General features: G+C 36.9%; 3 protein-coding genes across 8 annotated transcripts; 2 read left to right on the top strand and 1 right to left on the bottom strand.

Annotated features, from left to right (window-relative positions):
* Window positions 1–3163: 3163 nt before the first annotated feature.
* On the top strand, window positions 3164–6487 carry LOC133745605 (citrate synthase 3, peroxisomal-like). Of its 5 annotated transcripts, XM_062173703.1 has the most exons (10): window positions 3166–3715; window positions 3827–3890; window positions 4141–4192; window positions 4301–4332; window positions 4985–5094; window positions 5329–5448; window positions 5545–5620; window positions 5800–5873; window positions 6038–6149; window positions 6236–6487. In XM_062173703.1, the coding sequence occupies exons 5-10, from the start codon at window positions 5081–5083 to the stop codon at window positions 6266–6268; spliced, it is 429 nt and encodes a 142-aa protein (XP_062029687.1). In that variant the 5' UTR covers window positions 3166–3715; window positions 3827–3890; window positions 4141–4192; window positions 4301–4332; window positions 4985–5080; the 3' UTR covers window positions 6269–6487. The 5 variants fall into 5 exon arrangements, with proteins under 5 accessions (XP_062029690.1, XP_062029691.1, XP_062029687.1 ...); XM_062173706.1 differs by lacking the exon at window positions 4985–5094 and having other exon boundaries at window positions 3164–3715; XM_062173705.1 differs by lacking the exon at window positions 3827–3890 and having other exon boundaries at window positions 3166–3633.
* A 4325-nt stretch (window positions 6488–10812) lies between these two features.
* Window positions 10813–13654, top strand: LOC133743396 (chloroplast protein FOR GROWTH AND FERTILITY 2-like). Its single transcript, XM_062171327.1, has 2 exons — window positions 10813–11262; window positions 12579–13654. Exons 1-2 carry the CDS (start codon window positions 10966–10968, stop codon window positions 13416–13418), a joined length of 1137 nt encoding a protein of 378 aa, XP_062027311.1. The 5' UTR covers window positions 10813–10965; the 3' UTR covers window positions 13419–13654.
* A 538-nt stretch (window positions 13655–14192) lies between these two features.
* On the bottom strand, window positions 14193–18410 carry LOC133746416 (CDP-diacylglycerol--inositol 3-phosphatidyltransferase 1). 2 transcript variants are annotated; one of them, XM_062174604.1, is made up of 12 exons: window positions 18268–18410; window positions 17774–17859; window positions 17444–17580; window positions 17240–17324; window positions 16742–16791; window positions 15922–15961; window positions 15770–15814; window positions 15628–15693; window positions 15394–15508; window positions 15233–15289; window positions 15056–15154; window positions 14193–14402 (listed from the first exon to the last, which is right to left on the bottom strand). In XM_062174604.1, the coding sequence occupies exons 3-12, from the start codon at window positions 17514–17516 to the stop codon at window positions 14343–14345; spliced, it is 690 nt and encodes a 229-aa protein (XP_062030588.1). In that variant the 5' UTR covers window positions 17517–17580; window positions 17774–17859; window positions 18268–18410; the 3' UTR covers window positions 14193–14342. The 2 variants fall into 2 exon arrangements, with proteins under 2 accessions (XP_062030588.1, XP_062030589.1); XM_062174605.1 differs by having other exon boundaries at window positions 17774–17864; window positions 18268–18335.
* Between the last annotated feature and the right edge of the window lie 1160 nt (window positions 18411–19570).

The following is a 19570-nucleotide window of genomic DNA, read 5'->3' as shown; positions in this document are numbered from 1 at the left end:
TTGTTTTGGTTTGCGATGGCCTCCATGATTTGCTTTTGTTGCTGGCTGTGCTCATCGGCGATATATCTGGCCTGTGTCCTTACTTCATTCGCTGATTGTTCAACTTGTAGCCTAGTCTCCTGAGCATGTTGGGCAATGCGCTGGTCCAATTCGCGTATGCGCTGATCTGTCTTCGCAATCTCCCTGGCCATATCAATGGCTATGATTTCTCAAAATCTGTTTTTATTAGCCATGATGATCGCGAGCTGTTGTTCAACCGTCGCTCCCTCTGGGATAGGCGTAGGAATGTAGGCCTCGCTTGTCTCACCAATTGCAGTATTGGTGGCTACAGAAGTATTGACAGCCTCATTTGCTTGACTGGTAGTGACACTCTCTCCCTCAGTAGCGGGCTGGTGACTTCGTCCCTGTTCAGTTGACATGTTAGGTGACGGTGAGTTGAGAGAAAATCTTTGAATCACTTGTTCGTCAGAAAGACCACGACAGTCTGCACGAGAGTGCGACCTGTAACTGGAGGTCTTGTGTTTCGGGCAGTTAACATAAGCCTTTTGGTAAGGATTTCCGCTTGACTTCCCAATGGTGGCGATCACGAAGAAACGTTATGCAGGTCCCAATGGGCGTGCCAAAATGTTTGGCTCCAAAACCAGTCTGGTTGCAAACAGTCTCTTTTGAGCGTGCGCATGTGTGCTAGCACCGTGGGGTGCAGTCGTCGAGGAGTCCCTTAACCTAACTTCTTCTCAAACGCTGTGGACGAGGAGAGCACCAACCTCGTCACCAGGTTCTTCTCTATGCCTTTCGGAAAAGGACTTTCGCCTTACGAATAAGGACTTGTGTTGTGATCTCTTGCGTCACCGAGTCGATACTCAAAGTTGTAGGTTGAGCAGAGCAATCACCGGGAAGTAAGAGAAAGCACGGGTTTTGCTAAAGCGTGACTTTAGCTTCGCTGGGTTGCGAGGGCGTTACCCTTGCTTCGCTGGTTTTCAACTAGGTTGAAGGTTGCTCCGGGGAGGCTTTGATAATTTGTATGATTAGTTGATTGAAGAGTTGTGTTCTTTTGTCCTTGAAACCTGGTATTTATACCTTAGGGTTTTCGATTGTTCCTTGCCATAGAAGGATTATTGATTGAAGTTTCCTATTCAATCTCCGCTACTTGATTCCAATAAGGGCTCGTTTTCCTTACTGATCTCGGAATGGGCGAAGCTATAACCCAAACCCAAGTAGGCTTTTTTTGGGCCGCAGGTATCGGCCCTCTACGCTCAATCCCCTAAATGGATCTTGCCAAAAATACTTTTGGGCTCAAACACAAGAGGTGTACGTTAAGGGGATCTGTTGTCACCTCTCATGTTCTGTTTAGCTAAAGAAGTTTTAAGTCGTGGGATTTCATTGTTGGTGTATGATAATTCGATTGATTGCATTGCTGCTCCTACTACGTACTATTCTCCTCCCTCCCATGTGTTTTTGCAGAAGTTATGATTTTAATGCGAGCCTCCTCTATTGGTATTCAAGCTCTTAATGAAATTTTGTACGAGTATTCAGGTCAGGTGGTGAATAAAAATAAATATTTTTTGTTTTTGGGTATACATGATATGCCATGGATGTCAGCTATTCAAAGTAGTTTGGGGATCAAGATGGGGCACTGCCTTTTAATTGTCTGGGAGTTCCCATCTTCTAAGGATGCCCATGACGTGATTCGCTGCGTCCATGTAGACGAAGTCCGATGCAAGCTGAGTGCTTGGAAAGGAAAGCTCCTATCTCAAGTAGCTAGACTTCAGCTAATTGATTCTGTTATTCATGGCTTGTTGAATTATAGTTTCAGGATTTACTCTCAGCCTAGTTCTCTCTTAAAGCAGGTGCAAAGATGGATATGTAATTTCTTTAGAAGCGTGGATCCCCTTAAAAAAGGAATAACTTTGGTGGCATAGGATCAAGTTTGTGTACCTAAAGAAAAAGGTGGATTGAATTTGAAAAAATCTGTATGTTCTTAATCAGGCTCTTCCACTGAAAAAGGTTTGGGACGTAGTGTCACAGTCTTCTCCTTCTGCAATTTTTCTTCATGGCAGGTTTCTTGAATGCTGGACTGCAGTCATGCACGTATTATAAAAACTCATCTATTTGGCTTTGCTTAAGGAAGGTTTGGGGTTCACTTCTCTCTAAGTTGCTGTTGGTGATCGGAGATGGTAACACTATCCGTCTTTGCAAAGATAACTGGATAAGGGACATTTTGGGTGAGGCTTTTAATTTGAACTCCCAGGATTTTATGCATTTGGACAATAAAATTAGTGAGTTTATTGTTGGTGGAAAATGGGAGTTGGCAGATATTTTTGCTCAAGTATTCACATGTGTACATAGCTGTATCTCTTATGGCTTACGCTCTTCTAGTGGTGCCAATTAAGGATTAGGTTGATTGGGTTGAATCTGCTAATGGGGAACTAACTTTAAAGGCTTTGTATTATTATTTACTCACTCTTCCACCTTCTTTGGAGTGGGGGCCCATGATTTGGCATCAAGCTATACAGCCCCATAAAAGCATATGTACTTGAAAGATGCTGCACAGAAAAATTTTGATTGATGATGTACTGCAAAGACATGGGGTTTCCCTATGCTCAAAATGTCAGTCTTTGTGGTTTAGGGCAGAAAATCTGAAGCCATCTCTTTTGAGAGTGTGCAGACAAGACTAAGGTATGGAATTAGTGTCTTGTAATGTTTAAAATTCTGCCCTCCCCACATTATACTCTACTTGTTCTTCTTACCAGGGCTTTTTTGCCTCAGCGAGAATCTTGTGGAGCATTACAGTGTATAATCTGGTATAGTGTTTGTGGACTCAAAAAAATTGCATATTGCATGAGGGATCCAGCTTTTCTTTGTCTAAGTTTAAGCCCTTCTTCTCATGGCTTTATGGTGAATACTGATGCATCTTGGCATCAGTCCTCCTCCTGTGCTGTTTGCTGCAAAATGTAGTTGTCACTACTAAAAAAAACCTCAATTGCTTCGAAAATTTGCGACGGAAAAATATTCCGTCGCGAAAAGTCAGCTTTTGCGACGGCATATACTACGGTATATTTTCCGTCGTAAATTTACAAATTTTTGCTACGGTTTCAATTTTACCATCGCAAAATCTTACATCAATTGCCACAGTATAGCCAATCCGTCGCAGCAAACACGCTAAATGAGAAAGAATAAGCCAACAAACTGCCGGATAAAAGAAAAGGAAAAAGAAAAAAAAGAGGGCCGGCCTCATTCTCTTCCTCAAACCCTATCTCTTCTTCCCCATTCCTCACCCAGATCCGAAGATACTTCGATTTCTAGTCGCCTAAACGTTGGAATCCATATCATTCTTTTCTTCCCAAGGTCAAATTTCTCGATCGATTGGGTTCTTAATTCTTTGGATAGTATTGTAGTCGGTAGGCTGTTGTTTTAGGAGCTGTATTCCAAAAGATGAGCAGACAGTGAGATTGGATTCTGTTGATGGTCGTCTCCTCCTCAAAGAAGCTGAACGAGTTGATGGCGAGGGATGTTGGTTTCAGGACCCTGGCGTTCTTGATCTGGATAAGGTAAAGGCTGTAATTCATCCCTCTCAGCTTTTGATGTGGCCTCCGAGTCCCCGACGCATGCGTAAGCCATTCTCAAAATTGAAAGGTGAGAGCCTAATTCCCCTAACACCAAAACCCCAATTCGAATTGGGCACTGAGGATCCAAACCTCAATTTCAATTCTACAAGGTAACCATCTCGATTCCTCATAGTTTTTCCACATCAATACACGAATTAGGATTTCCAAGATTACCTTACTTATATGTACTTTGTTAAATTTTTTAAATTTTGTGTTCATAGCTACTCTGCTAGTCTTTTTGGGGCGTGAAATTGAAGATTCCAATGTGTTTCGCTTGAAATTTAGGTACCCATTTACTAATTTTTGATTATTTCTGCAATTGGGCAAATAGATGTGTTGATGTTCATATACTGTATCTTGTTTGATAATTTCTGTTACAGTCAGTTGTAGGTACTGTCTCTTATTAGGGTTCTGGAGGTGTTAGTGATTCTTGGTTTTATGATACTCTGGATTCTTGCTTTTATGATATTATGGATTCTTGCTTTTACTTATTCTTGCTGTTACATTTGTTTCTTTTTGTTTATTGTTTGTGTAGAGCTCCAGGGAGAAGCCTTTTCTGTATGAAATTGTGGCAACTGGGCGTAATGGTATGCAAGCCTTTTCATCATCTGTGTTGCTCATTTGAACTCTAGTTTATGTTTGTTATGTATATTTCTTCATGGAATCTAATGCTATGGATATATTAATGATCACAGGTTTGATTATCTTGTCCGTGACAGCCGAGCTTGTGAGTTTTTATGTCTAATTTATTGGTTAACTATTGTAATTTGTGTATTTACTTGATTATATGGTTTGCCAATTTGTTGGGTAGAAATTGAGTTGAGGAAAAGGATTGGAAATTTGGGATTATGTGGTTTTTGTTGATAATACACACACACACACTCTCTCTCTCTCTCTCAGTTTTCTATTAATTAAGATCTCTCTTCTTCGCCTCTCTTTACTTCCTCACACAATCCAAAGATCGAAACTTTAAATGAAATCTACAATTTACTGCTGCTTTGTTGTTGAGTTTCGAAACTTCTTGTTTACAATAGAAACTTCTTGATGAGAATCCTTATTCTCTACTCAAACTGATTCGTTTTCTCTTTCTCTAGTTTGATTTTGATAATGCTACCCCACCAAAACAAGCCTAGAGGAGGAAGTTAAACAGCCATGCTAACTTTTATAAATGAAATATTCTTTTGGTTTTTAGTTTTTACCCAGTATTGTGGGTACCCTGCACTATATATTCTATTTGAGAAATTGTTGTGGACTATATGCTCTCAAATTCCCCTGAATGGATGTAGCCTATATATCTAGGTTCAATGCTGCATGCCTGTAGTTCTGAGTCTCTGTCGGTAATTAGGAGTAAACTCATATTAAACTTAATTTATTTCCAGGCAACAACTATTGCAGCAGTAGCTTATTTGAGATTGGCAGGAAGACCCCCAGTTCTCCCATCTAACAACTTTTCTTATTCCGAGAACTTCTTATACATGCTAGACTCCTTGTATGTTTATACTGGAATACCTTGTTCTTGTCGTCTTATATCTTGATAGTCAGTTTGTTAACTGTTTATACTCTCTTCAGAATTTTTTAATTTTTTTTTCTCTTTTTGCTGCTGTATTATAGAGTAGAACGCATTAGGCCATTTTAAATTTTTTGGTTTAGGTGGAAGGTATTTTGGAAATGTGAAATTTGGGTCCTCCAGTCCAATCAAGATCTTCTTTTTGACAACATGCAGGGGCAATAGAGCTTATAAACCAAATTCCCGCCTCGCCCAAGTATTGGACATTCTCTTCATACTCCACGCTGAACATGAGATGAATTGCTCAACGGCTGCTGCTCGGCATCTGGCGTCAAGGTAGGAATCTTAGACTTTGAACAAAATTGCCTCAGAAAATGCAACCTGAATAAAGTTTGGTTTTCTTTTATAACACATCTGCCTCTGTATTTGTAGTGGTGTGGATGTTTACACTGCCCTTTCTGGAGCTGTTGGAGCTCTATATGGTCCCCTTCATGGTGGAGCAAATGAGGTAATTGCTTGTATATTTCATTTTCTTACTTAAAAACAAAAATGATAAGTTGAAGTCCATTATCCACAGCATTGGAAGATTGGAATTTATAAGTTATTATGATGAGTGCTCTTCTATTCATTATTTCCCTTGTGTTATTTGCAATTAGCATTTATCTGTTGTTGCATTGATTTGTGCAGGCTGTGCTTAAGATGCTAAGTGAAATTGGATCTGTTGAGAACATTCCAGAGTTCATTGAGGGTGTGAAGAGCAGGTATATATGCTTACAGCTAACTGGTTAAGTAACTGGTGAAGCGACCTTATATGGAAATTTTTATTATTGATATATATAGGTACTTGTGCTTGTATAAAGATATGAAAGTTTGTGGGTTTTCCTGTTTGTAACTGGTAAGAAAGTATTGACTTCTTGTTAAACAGGGCAATGGGATTTCCAACGGAGTTCTTCCCAGTTTTATTTGCAATCCCTAGAATGGCTGGTTACTTGGCACACTGGAGAGAATCCATGGATGCCCAAGCAGGTTTCATGCAAGTTAATAATTTCTCTCTTTGGTATTTACTTGTTATCTGCTATTTGTGGGTTAGGTTATTGAGGATATGTCTCTATTTTGCTTGTAGGGCTGTTCAAAAGCACAAGTCATGGATCAGTGAATGAAGAAGAAGCTGATAGGATTGTATAACTTCCTGGGCAACCCAAGGTCTCATTCCAACTGTTTTCGGGTGTAACTCTTAATTTCAACAAGAAACTTAGTAGTTTTAGGTATTTTGATGCTTGTAATTTTGCAAAACCTTTGATTGGTTTTACAATTGTGATTGTTGGTTTGTAATTGAAATTAGTTCATATGCTATTTTAACATTTTCACCTTATAATTTTTGCAGTACGGTACTAGCTTTGGTGTGAAATTCACACCAGATTTTTTTTTATAATTAAATATCTTTTTGCGACGGCAAAGTATCCGTCGCAGCTAAATTAGTCTTTGCGACGGAAATAGTTTCCGTCGCAAATACTTTTTGCAACGGAAATTTACCGTCGCAAATGGATTTTGTGACGTCACCTATTGCAACGCTGACATTTCCGTCGCAAAAGCTTAATTTGCCGTCGCGAAAAGTATTTGCTACGGCAAAATCACGATTTGCCGTCGCAAACTGCCGTCGCAATTGGAGTTTTTTTTAGTAGTGTGTACAACTATGGATGCTGTTAATGTAATAGCATATTTGCAGACAAATGATTTTTGTATGAAACTAATTCAGTCTTCAATGTATGTTGAAATTTTGGTAAGACTGTATGTGTATGCTTAATTGCATATGGTTGTTCAAGTTTAAGCATATATTCACTACTGTACTTTGAGGGAATTCATGTAGTTTTACTTGCTGCATTGTGACTTTGGAAAGCTGTTGATTTACTAATTCACCAAGATATTCTTTGGTTCATTACAGTTTGAGAACAGATTTGTGATGTGAATTGGATTCAAGTGCACACTCTAGTATACTGATACATACATAACTAAGTTTTAAACAATGTCTAGTTCAGTGGGAGATTATTAGATGTCTTAAGAACAAGACATTGTGTTAAGCTGGACATGGATATATATATATATATATATATATATATATATATATATATATATATATATATATATATATATATATAGTCCTTCTTGGCTAAGGACATCCTTACCTAAGCTTAGGTACGGATTTCCAATTTTTTGCCACTTTTCAATCACATATTCACATCTTAACGGTTCAGTTTTTAGGTCCTAATGTATAGATCATCTCTACAAAATTTCAGCCAAATTGATGATCGTTAAGACATTCAAAACTTCAAATTACAACAATGTACACAAACAGTTCCGGTTCGACAGATTCGGTTCGTTCGTGTAAATTGCAGTTTTGGATGCCTTAACGATTATCAATTTGGCTGAAATTTTGCAGAGATGCTCTATACATTAGGACCTAAAAACTGAACGGTTAAGATGTGAATATGTGATCGAAAAGTGGCCAAAAAAAGGAAATCTGTTCCATAAGCTTAGGTAAGGATATCCTTACCTGAGAAATTTTGTGTGTGTGTGTGTGTGTGTGTGTGTGTGTGTGTGTGTGTATATATATATCTGTGTGTGTGTGTGACTGGTATTGAATTCGATTATCAAATTGAGGTTGTAGACTTAATTAAATCATGTTAGTCCACCTCATTAATCTGTTTTGATTTCAAATTCAAATGAGTATAGTTATTAAGATAAATCTCATCTGGATAAATTTTGAAAATGCATTTAGAATGGCTTGACATTTTCTTGATGGAAGAAACTGTCATGCATAGCTAAAGTTCATAAATAATCAGATTTTGGTCCCTGCTGATACACGTTTCCTTTCTCATTCATCAAAATAGTCTCATCTCCTTGTAGGAGAAATCTAAAGGTATAATCAGGAGAAGATCAGAATGAATGAGTCAAGTTCATCAAGTAAGTTTGTTATTTTTAGTTTTTTTTTTTTTTTTTTTTGATGTGTCAGGATTGCAAGTCCAGTTTCTATCCTAGTTGATATTTGTTTTTTGGAATTCTGGGATTGCAAATACTGTATCTATCCTAATTCTATTTTGCACAGAAATATCAATGTTCATGTATTCGTCTGGATATAGATTTGTGTTTATTTTCATGTAAAGTCTAACACAAGGGTGTACGGATGCACAGCCGCCGACTCAAGGGAGTAGCAAACCCATTAAGACTAGTGAGTTAAGCACATAAACCTGAAAATACATGTTGAAAAAATATTCATAAATGCAAAAAGAGATTGATAGAAAAGGTCGTACAGAAGAAGAGGCCATATGAAACCGCAACCTGACAGACAAATGAGTAGTTCGTTATTTCCAGTCACGTCATCTTGTTCCTTGGCATCTATGTATCTTGGGGGCTAATAATTGTATGCATATTTCCGAACAAATGCAACTCCATATTTCCCAGATAATCAAGTAGGTAATTCTATAGCTAATAAGTTGGCGAACAATGGTGCAAGTCACGAGGATTCCGACTTTTTGAGTGGTGGGATGTTAGACCAACTTTTAATTCTTACTCAATCTTTTGGTCATGATTACATTTCTAGGTCCTCATATCGCTTTTGTTGATTGCTTTTGTTTCGGGCTCCTTTAATAGAGTTCCAATTTGTATGCTAGTTCTTTTGTATTACACCTATTTGATTTGTGGTGTCATGTTCCGTGTTGTGCTCAAAATCTATGGTTTCTTTTGGCAGTGGTATTGGTCTAGTCATCCCCCACTCCCTATCTTTTGTATTCTTTTATCTTTATTCAAAAAACACTTAATGCGAGGTTAGAATGGATATGTGTTTTATTTGAAGCTTCTCTTTTTTTTTTTTAATGCGATAAAATATAGTTTCTTTTAACTGGTTTATGAGACCGAAGAAAAAAAAATAAAAACGTGTTATCTATTTTCTCTCATTCTTTTTCTCTCCTTAATTTGGTTTATCTCATTCTTATCTATAATATTTTCTTTTCTCGATTCTAATTATTTGAAGAAATTTGAGAGATAATAAAATTTTCTTTCTATTTAATCAGGCCATTCAATTTGTAGATTAGTAGCTATGTAAGGTTGACCCATTTTAACAAAATTTATGGCTACGCCATTGTTGGGATACCTACTTTTCAAACCGTTAGATGTTTATATATGCATATGAGTGATCACTTTTGACGATTTTCTTCCAAATTGTTAATCGTTAAGATACCGAACTAAATCAGATCAATAGACAAACCAAGTATGTCAGACCTGAATCGTTCATGTTCATAAATGATAAATCACGATTATGAATGTCTTAATAATTTTAAATTTGGTTGAAAATTACATAAATGATCTATGAATATCTAAATATCTAATGATTGATTTACAAAAATGTAATCGAAAATTGAGTCTAACAAGAAAGTCCTTATGAAGGTCATCAGTTTAGCGGTTCTCATGATCTCGTTGAGTTCTATTACATATTTTTAGCATGAATGGCTTATCTTTTGTCATTTCCCTCAACATTGAACGACCATATGAAATATTAGTGGCCAAAGAGTGCGTGTGCCGTGAGCATGCAGGCATGGGGCGTCTATGTGTCAGGCGCGAGGTTAGAATGGATATGTGTTTTATTTGAAGCTTCTCTTTTTTTTCTCTATGAAATCCAGGGAGGACCAACTTATCCTCTATCTTAGCTAACACAATTAATATACTAGAAAAGTCCAAATTCCAAGTTCCACCAAATTTGGAGCCAATATTACCTGCCAAAATAGACTTCGATCTTCCAAAAAAGATTGGCCCTTTCATTAAGTAGACACCCCATTAATTAGGGGTTTAATCTGAGTAGTAAATAATTAAGCTACCCTTAAACTGCATTGAAAGATTTAAACTCGGAAGTTTAAAATTGAGGAAGAGAGGGTGATCATAAGAGTCCTCTAAACCCAAGTCACTGGTCACTTAAATATATGATGGCCAATGGGATTGAGGGGGTTTCTTTGAGACAATAACCATACACTAGGAATGGACTGGTTCATTGATTTGGGACTCTAGGAAGAGGAAAGTGGGAAAGGGAATAGTAGAGAAAGAATAAACGTGAAGGCTACTACTTGTTCAAGGGGATGTTGTGGACAAATTGAGACCATGAGAGGACTTTTAGGCCATTGACACTAACCTATAACTACTCTCTTTTCCTTACCTTTCCTTTTCCGTTCAAAATTTCAAAATACAATTATATAAGAGTTTGAGATGGTTTCATATTGACAGGAACTTATCCAAAACTTTTGATGCTAATGAAAAGAAATATATATAAAAATAAAGAAATTTTTGTTTAATCTCGAGTCACTACGAATCTGTCATTCAAGTGATTTAATTGTCAATTAGTCTACCGATCTTAGTTTTGTACTTTTTATTTAATAAATAAATATTAATAATTGCATAGTTATTTTTACTATGTTCAATCATTCTGTCAATTAACAATGTCTCGTAATAGTTTGAGACTACCTAATTATTACCCTTTTTTAAAAAGAAGAACCAAAATTCAAAATAATTTTCTCCCTAACATATTACATATCTTCCATTTTTTTTCTTCTTCTTGAAATTCAAGGCGACTTACGATGGAATCGGTTAACAAGAGTAGGTTTAATAGGTAACCTATTGAGAAAAAGATGACATTGAAACAGAATATTCAGTTATGAAATTTGTGCTAAACGCCCATCTAATCTAATCTAATAATAGAGTCCCCAAAGCTTATCTTCATTTCTCTCTAGCGCTCTCTCTCCAATTTCTTTTCTTTACCTCTAAAAACCCAACGACTTTGTTTTTACACATTCACAGAGAGACGGAGAAGCCATGGAAAGGCTTCTGTCCTCTTCTTCATCCCCAACCCCCAAACTCCATCTTAAACAACCCTCTTCCTTTCACCACCCACTCGCTCGTCTCGACTTCCCCAAGCTCAATTTCCCCTCTTCAAAGCTGCCCAGTTTGAGACGGACCGCCGTCTCTGTTTCCTGCAAACATCAAAACCCATCTCCATTTTCTTCGCCGGAGGGTTTGCCGTCGAACCGGGTCGGGTCGGGGACAAATGGGTCGGCGCCAAATCCCCTGCTTCTCAATCAGATCGCAGATGGCGCTTCTAAGCAACGCAAGGTATTCGTCTCCGAACAAAAGATGTGATTTTGATTTTGGGCTTTTTTGATATTTGTTTTGATGGGTCTTCTTTTAACTTGTGATGCAATAAATGTAAGCAATTGGGTTTGATGGGTGATGAAATGTTTGAGTCAAACTATGGCAATTGATTCACATGTACATCCAATATGTAGTGCTTCAACCCTGTTTTTGATTGCCAACTGATTTTGTTTTATGGTCCTTTTTCTGTTGGCAAAATTTTTGTGTTATCCATGCTGTTGGGAATAAATTACAAAATTCCTCTTCCAAAAGGGAAGCTTCTCTCAAATCTCTGTGCTTTCATGAAACTTTAGCATGACTTAGTCAGCATGGACCAGAGACCTAGGGCTGAAACTTGTCTAACTAACCACTATCGCAAACCTTTGCCGAGGGGCCCCTCACAACAAGGAACAAGACTAAGGGAAAACACAGATGTATGACCTGTCGATACTGGATCAGTGTAGGTGCTGAATTAGTCTTTGAAGTTTGAACACGCATTGGATTATCGAGGTTTAGATTTAGGTTGGGATGTCTGAGATGTTGTCTTTAAGGTATATATGAACCTAGTTCAATAGCTTGTTGAGGTTCATGTTAAGTCTATGTAATTCAGCAATTTACTGGTGTCCTCACTCTACCCTAACGGTCAATATTCTGGACTATCCTAACCGTTGTCCCGATTGCAAGGGTTGCTGCATATAAGATTTTAAAGTATTCAAGTGATTGCTAATCAGTGCAGCTCTGTTTATGTTTCAGATTTTCAACCATTTTCAGATTTCATACAAGGAAATTTCAGGCATTTTACTCAAAATTTGACATCATTGTTAGTATTGGTAAGTAAGGTCTTGAAATTAGGGATTTTTACAAGTCTGATATCTCCTTACCGCAGTTCGAGGAGGTTCTCTCTTTTAGCTGCTTGTCCACTTGATTGCACCCTCAGGGCAGGTTTTAAACATGATCTTTAGAATATAACCAGCGATCTTAACTGGGGATCACTATGATAGAAATAATGGGTAGGGCTAGGAACATATGTGAGTTCACCTCCTATTGAATGAGTTTGACTGAAGGCAAACTCTACTCGAGTTTTATTATTGTCCAAATGATCATTTGTGCAGTTACATCTTACCCCATGGAACTATTGTTTTCAACTACTTCTGCTACTACTATATGTTAACTTTAAAATTATAAGGGCATCTGCAAACCCCAAACTCTAGATTCACCATTTGACCACTAGTCCTATAATTTTTTTATTTTTTATTTTTTCCCCCACCTAACGTACTTCATTTTCCTAATATGGACAGGCCATCACCACTGGGGCATTTGTTGCGCTTTCTGCTCTTATTTTGGTCTTAGTACAACCTGCCTTTGCACCAGCGGCTCTTGCTTCTTTTCAAACTGCAACTAAGACAGGTGGTCCAGCTGCTGTTGCAGTTGGGGGAAGATTCATCCAGACTGAATTACTTAGTAGTGCATGGACCGGTTTCTTTGCTGGTTGCTTGCACACATTATCAGGGCCTGACCACCTAGCTGCTTTGGCTCCACTCTCAATTGGGCGTACCCGCATTGAAAGTGCTCTTGTTGGAGCCCTCTGGGGATGTGGCCATGATGCTGGCCAGGTTATCTTTGGATTAATATTTCTACTACTGAAGGACCGGCTCCATATTGAAGTTATTCGAACTTGGGGCACAAGAGTTGTTGGGCTTACTTTACTAGTTATTGGTGCTATGGGCATTAAGGAAGCTTCAGAAGTCCCGAGTCCTTGTGTTGCCTTGGAGAATGGCGAGTGTGATGTTAGTGTGTACGAAACTCTTGATAACCCAACTGTTGGGAAGAAGAAGATTGGTTTTGCTACTTTTGCCACCGGAATTGTGCATGGGCTGCAGCCAGATGCATTGATGATGGTGTTGCCTGCACTTGCTTTGCCATCTCGTGTTGCTGGCGCTGCATTTCTAGTTATGTTCTTAGTTGGGACCGTAGTTGCCATGGGAAGCTACACAGTCTTTCTAGGCTCATGTAGTGAGGCATTAAAGGACAGAGTGCCCAGAATAACAGAGAAACTGACATGGGCTTCTTCCCTGATTGCAATTGCTCTTGGATTTGCCATTATTATCAGCCAGTTCTTTGGGTATAGCCTGTATTAGTTTTTTTGACCCGGTTAAGATTCATGTATTGCAGGCTTCCCCAGGAGAGTTAGATAATGATCTTAGAATGATTATTCTATTTATTTAGAGCAAAAGTTCAACTACGAAGCACCTTTTCACAGCAAGAGTACCATCCTATTCTGTTTTTGAAGCTTTCTTTGAATATAGAGACGAACCCTTCCTCGTTTGTAATTCTTTTATGGTAGAAATCAAGATTGGTTTGAAGATTTGCATTACGTCATTTGCTTTGTGTTAAATGGTATTCTGTTATTTAGACAGTTTTACCTTGTTGCACCAGTTATTATCTGTCTGACTGCCTCACAAGCAGTGATCTACTTATTCGTATTCCAACTTTGGTTCCTTTCTATTTAAATTCAATCATCATGGCAATTTCCATTAAATTATGGTTAATTCGAGATTCAAATAACTCGCATAAATGGGTAAATTTTTTATTTTCTTCAAGTTCAATATCTAGTTTCACCACCGGAATGAAATCAGTTAACATTCATTTGCAACTTCAGAATTGAAGAAAATAACCATAATTGCAAGAATTGGAACTAGACTTGGGATAACAGAGATCAAAACTGCAATCTCATCAAAACACAAGCCCTCAACTCAGTTTTGCTTCAGTGAATATATCCCAATTAAAACCATGGTAAACTCTCTCTAGGTACATTTTCTTGTGTTAGCAAGATTTTCTTCTGAGTTTGACAATATAAGACGTCAAATAATCAATTTAGTGCTATTTCAATCGGAAAGAATAAAAATAAAAAATAAAAAAAATAAAAAAAGGTGTTATAAATCTTTCATCAGTGTATGTCTCACAAGAATAAACCAATCCCATCTGCTACAGTTACATATTTGAATTATAACAAACGAGTAGCAAAGCTGAACGTAGAATGCACCTCCAGTCATTGCTAAGCATTATGGGCTCTGCTTTTTGTTGATATCATGAAGCACGCACACATCTGCTGCTGTCTTCAACTGAACTCATGAAATGAATTTACAATCCAAATACAAAGAATTAGAAGACTTAAAGTTGATCAGCTAGATGAATGACAATGCAATTGAATATATGGTAGACAAGCTACAAAGAAACCTCAGATATGGGTGACTAAAACTACTAGGGTTTTATCATGTATGTCAAAGAAGAGTTGGGCATCCATGGTCAAGAACAAAGTCTCTGAAATCTTAGTACAACCCACAATCTTTGATGAATTTGTAAACTTATGCTAAATTCAGAATTTGTTCAGCCATCTTGATGTCATTCCCCAACAAGAAGATGATATTAGTGATGGTCATAGAACAAGGAACATTACTACCACTACATTAGCTGTATCAAAATAATATAGTATCACCTCCTGTTCTCATCTGAAGTCTTCATCGCTTATGTAGCACACTTGTCTAATTGAAAATTCATACCAGATGAAATTATGCATTTAAGATACTCATGATGTGAATGGAGGATTTCTGTATAGAACGGTGAACTTCAGGAAACTATAAAACTAATAGGCCAATATGTTTGATTTATTCTTTTAGCTTGGACCTCAGATACAAGTCTACATTCATTTTCAGGTAGATAAAAGACAGCTATGATTTTTTCTAAAAATTTAAGTCATGGAGGCACTATTCATTACCTGTATACAATTAATTACTTGTTTGACTGCCCATCCAAATAAACACAAACCAACAAGAACAGAAAGAGGTGTAATATGGTGTGCAAGACCCATTAGAACCTGAGAGAGGAAAACATTCAGAAACCAAAATAATCTGGAAATATCCTTCTTATATCCTACAAAAACCACACCACTTACTTCAATCACATTCTCAGTTTCATTCTTTGCAACAAGAAATAGAATGATATAAAGCACCTGTAGAGTGAACAGTCAAATTAAGAGGATTGGCAACTGCATTTATTGGAAAAAGAAAAGAAAAGAAAACTTCATCGGGGTAGATAGACAAAAGTTACAATTACCTCGCATGCCACACAACAGTAAGCCATAAACATCCGATTCCCATAGTATGCTTTAAAAAGCCAATTAGTGCTATCTTTCACATCTTTGTGACTAGCCTTGCCAAGCAGGAAAGTACTGCAAACAAAACATATTGCAAATAAACGTATTGCAGTATTAGCTTAAGAAATTTTTGTTGAGGATCTGATAACCAAAATTATACATTTGATTAAATGAAAAGGAAAATGGAGAACAACCTGTACATCTGCAGCCAGTGGCTACCAATATCTAAGGCAAGCAACGAGAGGAAAATCAAGCCAGGCCTGCATTGAGAGCCCACCAGAAGCTAAGATAAACATGCATACATAGTTACAGCAACATGTAAATAAAATGTCTCACCGATAGACTTGTGAAAGAATTACCAAGAGACATGCAGTGCTTATCCTGAGATGCAACATAACAATCAATATGGTCAGTGTAGAAAATTACATGAGAACTACATGGTCAGTATAGAAAAATACATGAGAGAGAGAGAGAGAGAGAGAGAGCACCTGTCTGTTACCATGTCCAAAACGGCTCCAAATGTTGAAACTGCATCAGGAAAAAGAATCGAATGATACGTTCTAATTACTTCTCATGATCAATTACAATTTACAAAATTCCTGTATGCAGAAGATAATTTCATCGTATATGCCAACAAAAAACTCTTCTTTTACCAGTTACCAGACAGGAAACAATGACAGCACTCAAGTAATGTAATTATATAAGCCTCAGTAGACTAACAAGGCTTCTACCAATTATGTATTGCTATAACAACAACAACAACAACAACAACAAAAAAAAAACCAAGGCCACAACCTGATGATCTTGATGTTTAGATATCTATAAACAGAAATACTTGAAAACCTGTACTAGCTAGCTAGGTAACAGTAAACCCAGACAGCAGTTCAAGTCTGAGTAGCCTGTATGGTGAAAAAAATACAAGGCAGAGTCGAGAAGTGTAACCACCAATAGAACTAAAAAGCAATAGAGTTTGTGAATAATAATTGACTTGACAAACTTTTGTTAAACGGATTCTGTGATACTCATTTTGCACGGCATACAGTTGTTATACTCGGTATTTGTAAGATAATTAACAAGATTTTGAATTGAATGAAAACATTCTAGTTTCTCAGGGTTGTTTAATTGTCTGAAACTCTGAATCACACTAAGGTCTGGTTCTATCTGTTGTTAACCTTGGACTCCACCATTAAAATAAAAACAAAAACAAAAACCTAACGTTCTCAATGTCTGGGTTTTTCAAACAGATACCAAAACAGAGCACCAGCTAATTTGTTTGAACAAAAATATGTAATACCGCATAACTCATACCTTGATTGAATTTGCGAGCACACCAACCATCTACTCCATCACAGACAAAGCTGGAACAGAAAATTTAATCATATAGTATAATCGACAAAGACATATTGAACAAAAAAAAAAAAAAAAGCTCACAAACTATGATTGCATGTGGACTGTGTATTTGAAATAAGAGATTAAGACACTCTTTATATTTTGTTTGCATCAGATCTTTAGGAAAGAGTATAAAATAGAGAAATTTTGCTATGTTCTCTGCTGGAATCAAAAGGAAAGCTCAACATTTCGAGTGATATATAGATAAATATGATTTTCCTTGAGTATCTAAACTCCACCGAATCCTCTCTCAAATTTGAAAGTCATACATGGATTTCTCCAACTCTAAAAGAACCTGTGTTAAATCTCTGAGATTTCAAACTCAAATCCACAAATCCAAGTACAACAATAATTCTTCAAAAGCAGATATACTTGGTTTCTTTTCCATGATAAATCAATAAAAGCATATATTCTCACCTGACAAAATAGAGAAGGGAGAAAAGTCGTTTGTTGGAGAAGCATATGGCGAAAGCATAACAGTTCATGAGAACCCTAATGTACCCTGCATTCCCAGAAGCATAAAAATGGAGTTTTTTGTTTTTGTTTTGGGTTAACTTCAACACATGAAGTTTGAAAGTAACATGTAACCAATACAAGAATGTCAAGTACATGAATGCTCACCAATTATATTGGGAATGTAGAGATAGACCGAAAGCTTTGTTAGCCGTGGTTGTGGTACTGATTTCTTGGCCATTGAAACTTCTTTTATAAACTTCAAATTACATGAAATGCATTGGATTAGCTAATATAGGTAGCTCCTGCACGCACACAAACACCTCTCTTGTCACAACCCAATTATCCAAGCATGTCAAAACGCAACACGAAATACATCAACAGCAAGCAAAAACCACAGCAAATCATCTAAACGGGAGCATACGATGCATTGAATGAATTCAATGAACTTCAAAACCCAGGCGGAGATTATTGCAAGGAATTCAGTGCAAGACTAACCTCAGAATCCAAGGCCAATTCCTTTACCTCTCTGCAAGCCCTAGTTGCACTCGGATGCGTAGCTTCCGTATTTCAACTTGGGATCCCTTCACTCCAAATAAAAAAAAAAAAGTTTCAGATTCTTTCCCGGATTGTAAGATAGAGAGTACTCGGTGCTCTATTATTCTTTCTACTTCCCAAAAAAAAGAAAGCATCTGAGAACTTTTTCAATATTCTCAAAACTCACACACATTTCTTCTTAAACACATAAGCACCAAAAATTAATACAACACTCCATTACTGATTCTACTCTAAGATTGATGTAACAAAAAACCAGAGTTGAAACCTATTCCTGAAATTATTATATATATATATATATATATATATATATATATATATATATATATATATATATATATATATATATCGATCCGAAAGCAACAAAATAATATTGACGAAACCTGGAAATGATTGGAATTTCAACGTAATAGAGTTGGGAATCGAGAGAGACGAACCTGGTAAGACAAAGGGATAAATCGGAAATGGATGAGCGCCGAGATGCGTTCGTTCTATTCTAATTGCACAGACCTCAAATAAAAACATTTTGCTTAATTTTTTTTTTCAATGTTCTTTTTTCTTTTAAAATATAATAAAAAAACGATAAAATTTATTCATAAGCAGTTGTACCAAAAAAAAAAAAAAGGGAAAGGATCCTCTCCTGAGCAATGAAATTGCCTAACCTAAGCTAAGCTTTTATCTAGATGTTGACACGTGGATATAATGAATCCAATAGTCTACAACTTCTCTCTTTATTAGTCTCTTCCTTCACTCCTCTCTCCCTCTTCTGTAGGGTTGGGCACGGGCCGGGTCCAACAATAATTTCACTGGGCCCGAGACCGGCCCGTTTTTCATTGGGCCCGGACCCGGCCCGCTTTGACACAAACAGGGACCGACCCGTTTCATTTCGGGCCGGGCTTGCGGGCCCAAAAACCTGTAGTTTACTATTTCTATATTAACTTTGCTATATATCCATATTTCATTCATATCAACCTGGTGAATATTTGAATCAAAACACAATATCAAAATCCAAAGTTCAAGCTGCAAATTCGAATATCCAGAATACATAATATCCAAATTCAAGTACTCATCAAGAACAATTAAAGCTACAATTTAAATACAAAGTGTCCAAATTTAAATACAAAGTCCAAATTCAAGTACAAATATGCAATGAAATAGAAAGTCCTAATTCAAATACAGCAACTTAGTAGCCATTCTTCCAGTCTTCAATCCAGCAGTTCACCAGCAATGTAGCCATCCATTAATTGGCTTCCACACTTGTCCCTACAACAGGCATCATAAATCGATTTAGATAACAAACCATTCAAGCTGCAACTTTACTCAACTAGCACAACAGATAGTCCTTTAAATTATAATTTGCTTATCACAAAACTCCTTTAACCAAAACCAAATAGTCCAAGATACACAACAGAACCTGCAGTAGAAAAGAATCATACTTTAGTAAATGATAACAATTAACAAATATAAATCATGATAACAAATATAAATCAGACTAAAGGCAACCTATACCAAAGTCTTCTTTGGTTCAAAGTGTTATCTTAATATATTATCAAAGGGCAAACCAGCTTGAATCGCAATGAAATTGAAAAGCCTAGCTTGAATCCCTTTAAATTTCAACCCATGTTTCAAACAAAAATCGATCTCTAATATGAATTGATTGCAGAAACAAATAGTGAGATTGTAAAGCAAACAACAAATACAACTAGATTTCATAATCAAAACACAATTTCAAATACCCAT

The sequence above is a fragment of the Rosa rugosa genome, chromosome 4 (genome assembly GCF_958449725.1).
Source record: "Rosa rugosa chromosome 4, drRosRugo1.1, whole genome shotgun sequence".
Lineage (NCBI taxonomy): Eukaryota > Viridiplantae > Streptophyta > Magnoliopsida > Rosales > Rosaceae > Rosa > Rosa rugosa.
The sequence above is the reverse complement of the archived record's forward strand: the minus strand, read 5'-3'. Positions and strand labels throughout refer to the sequence as shown.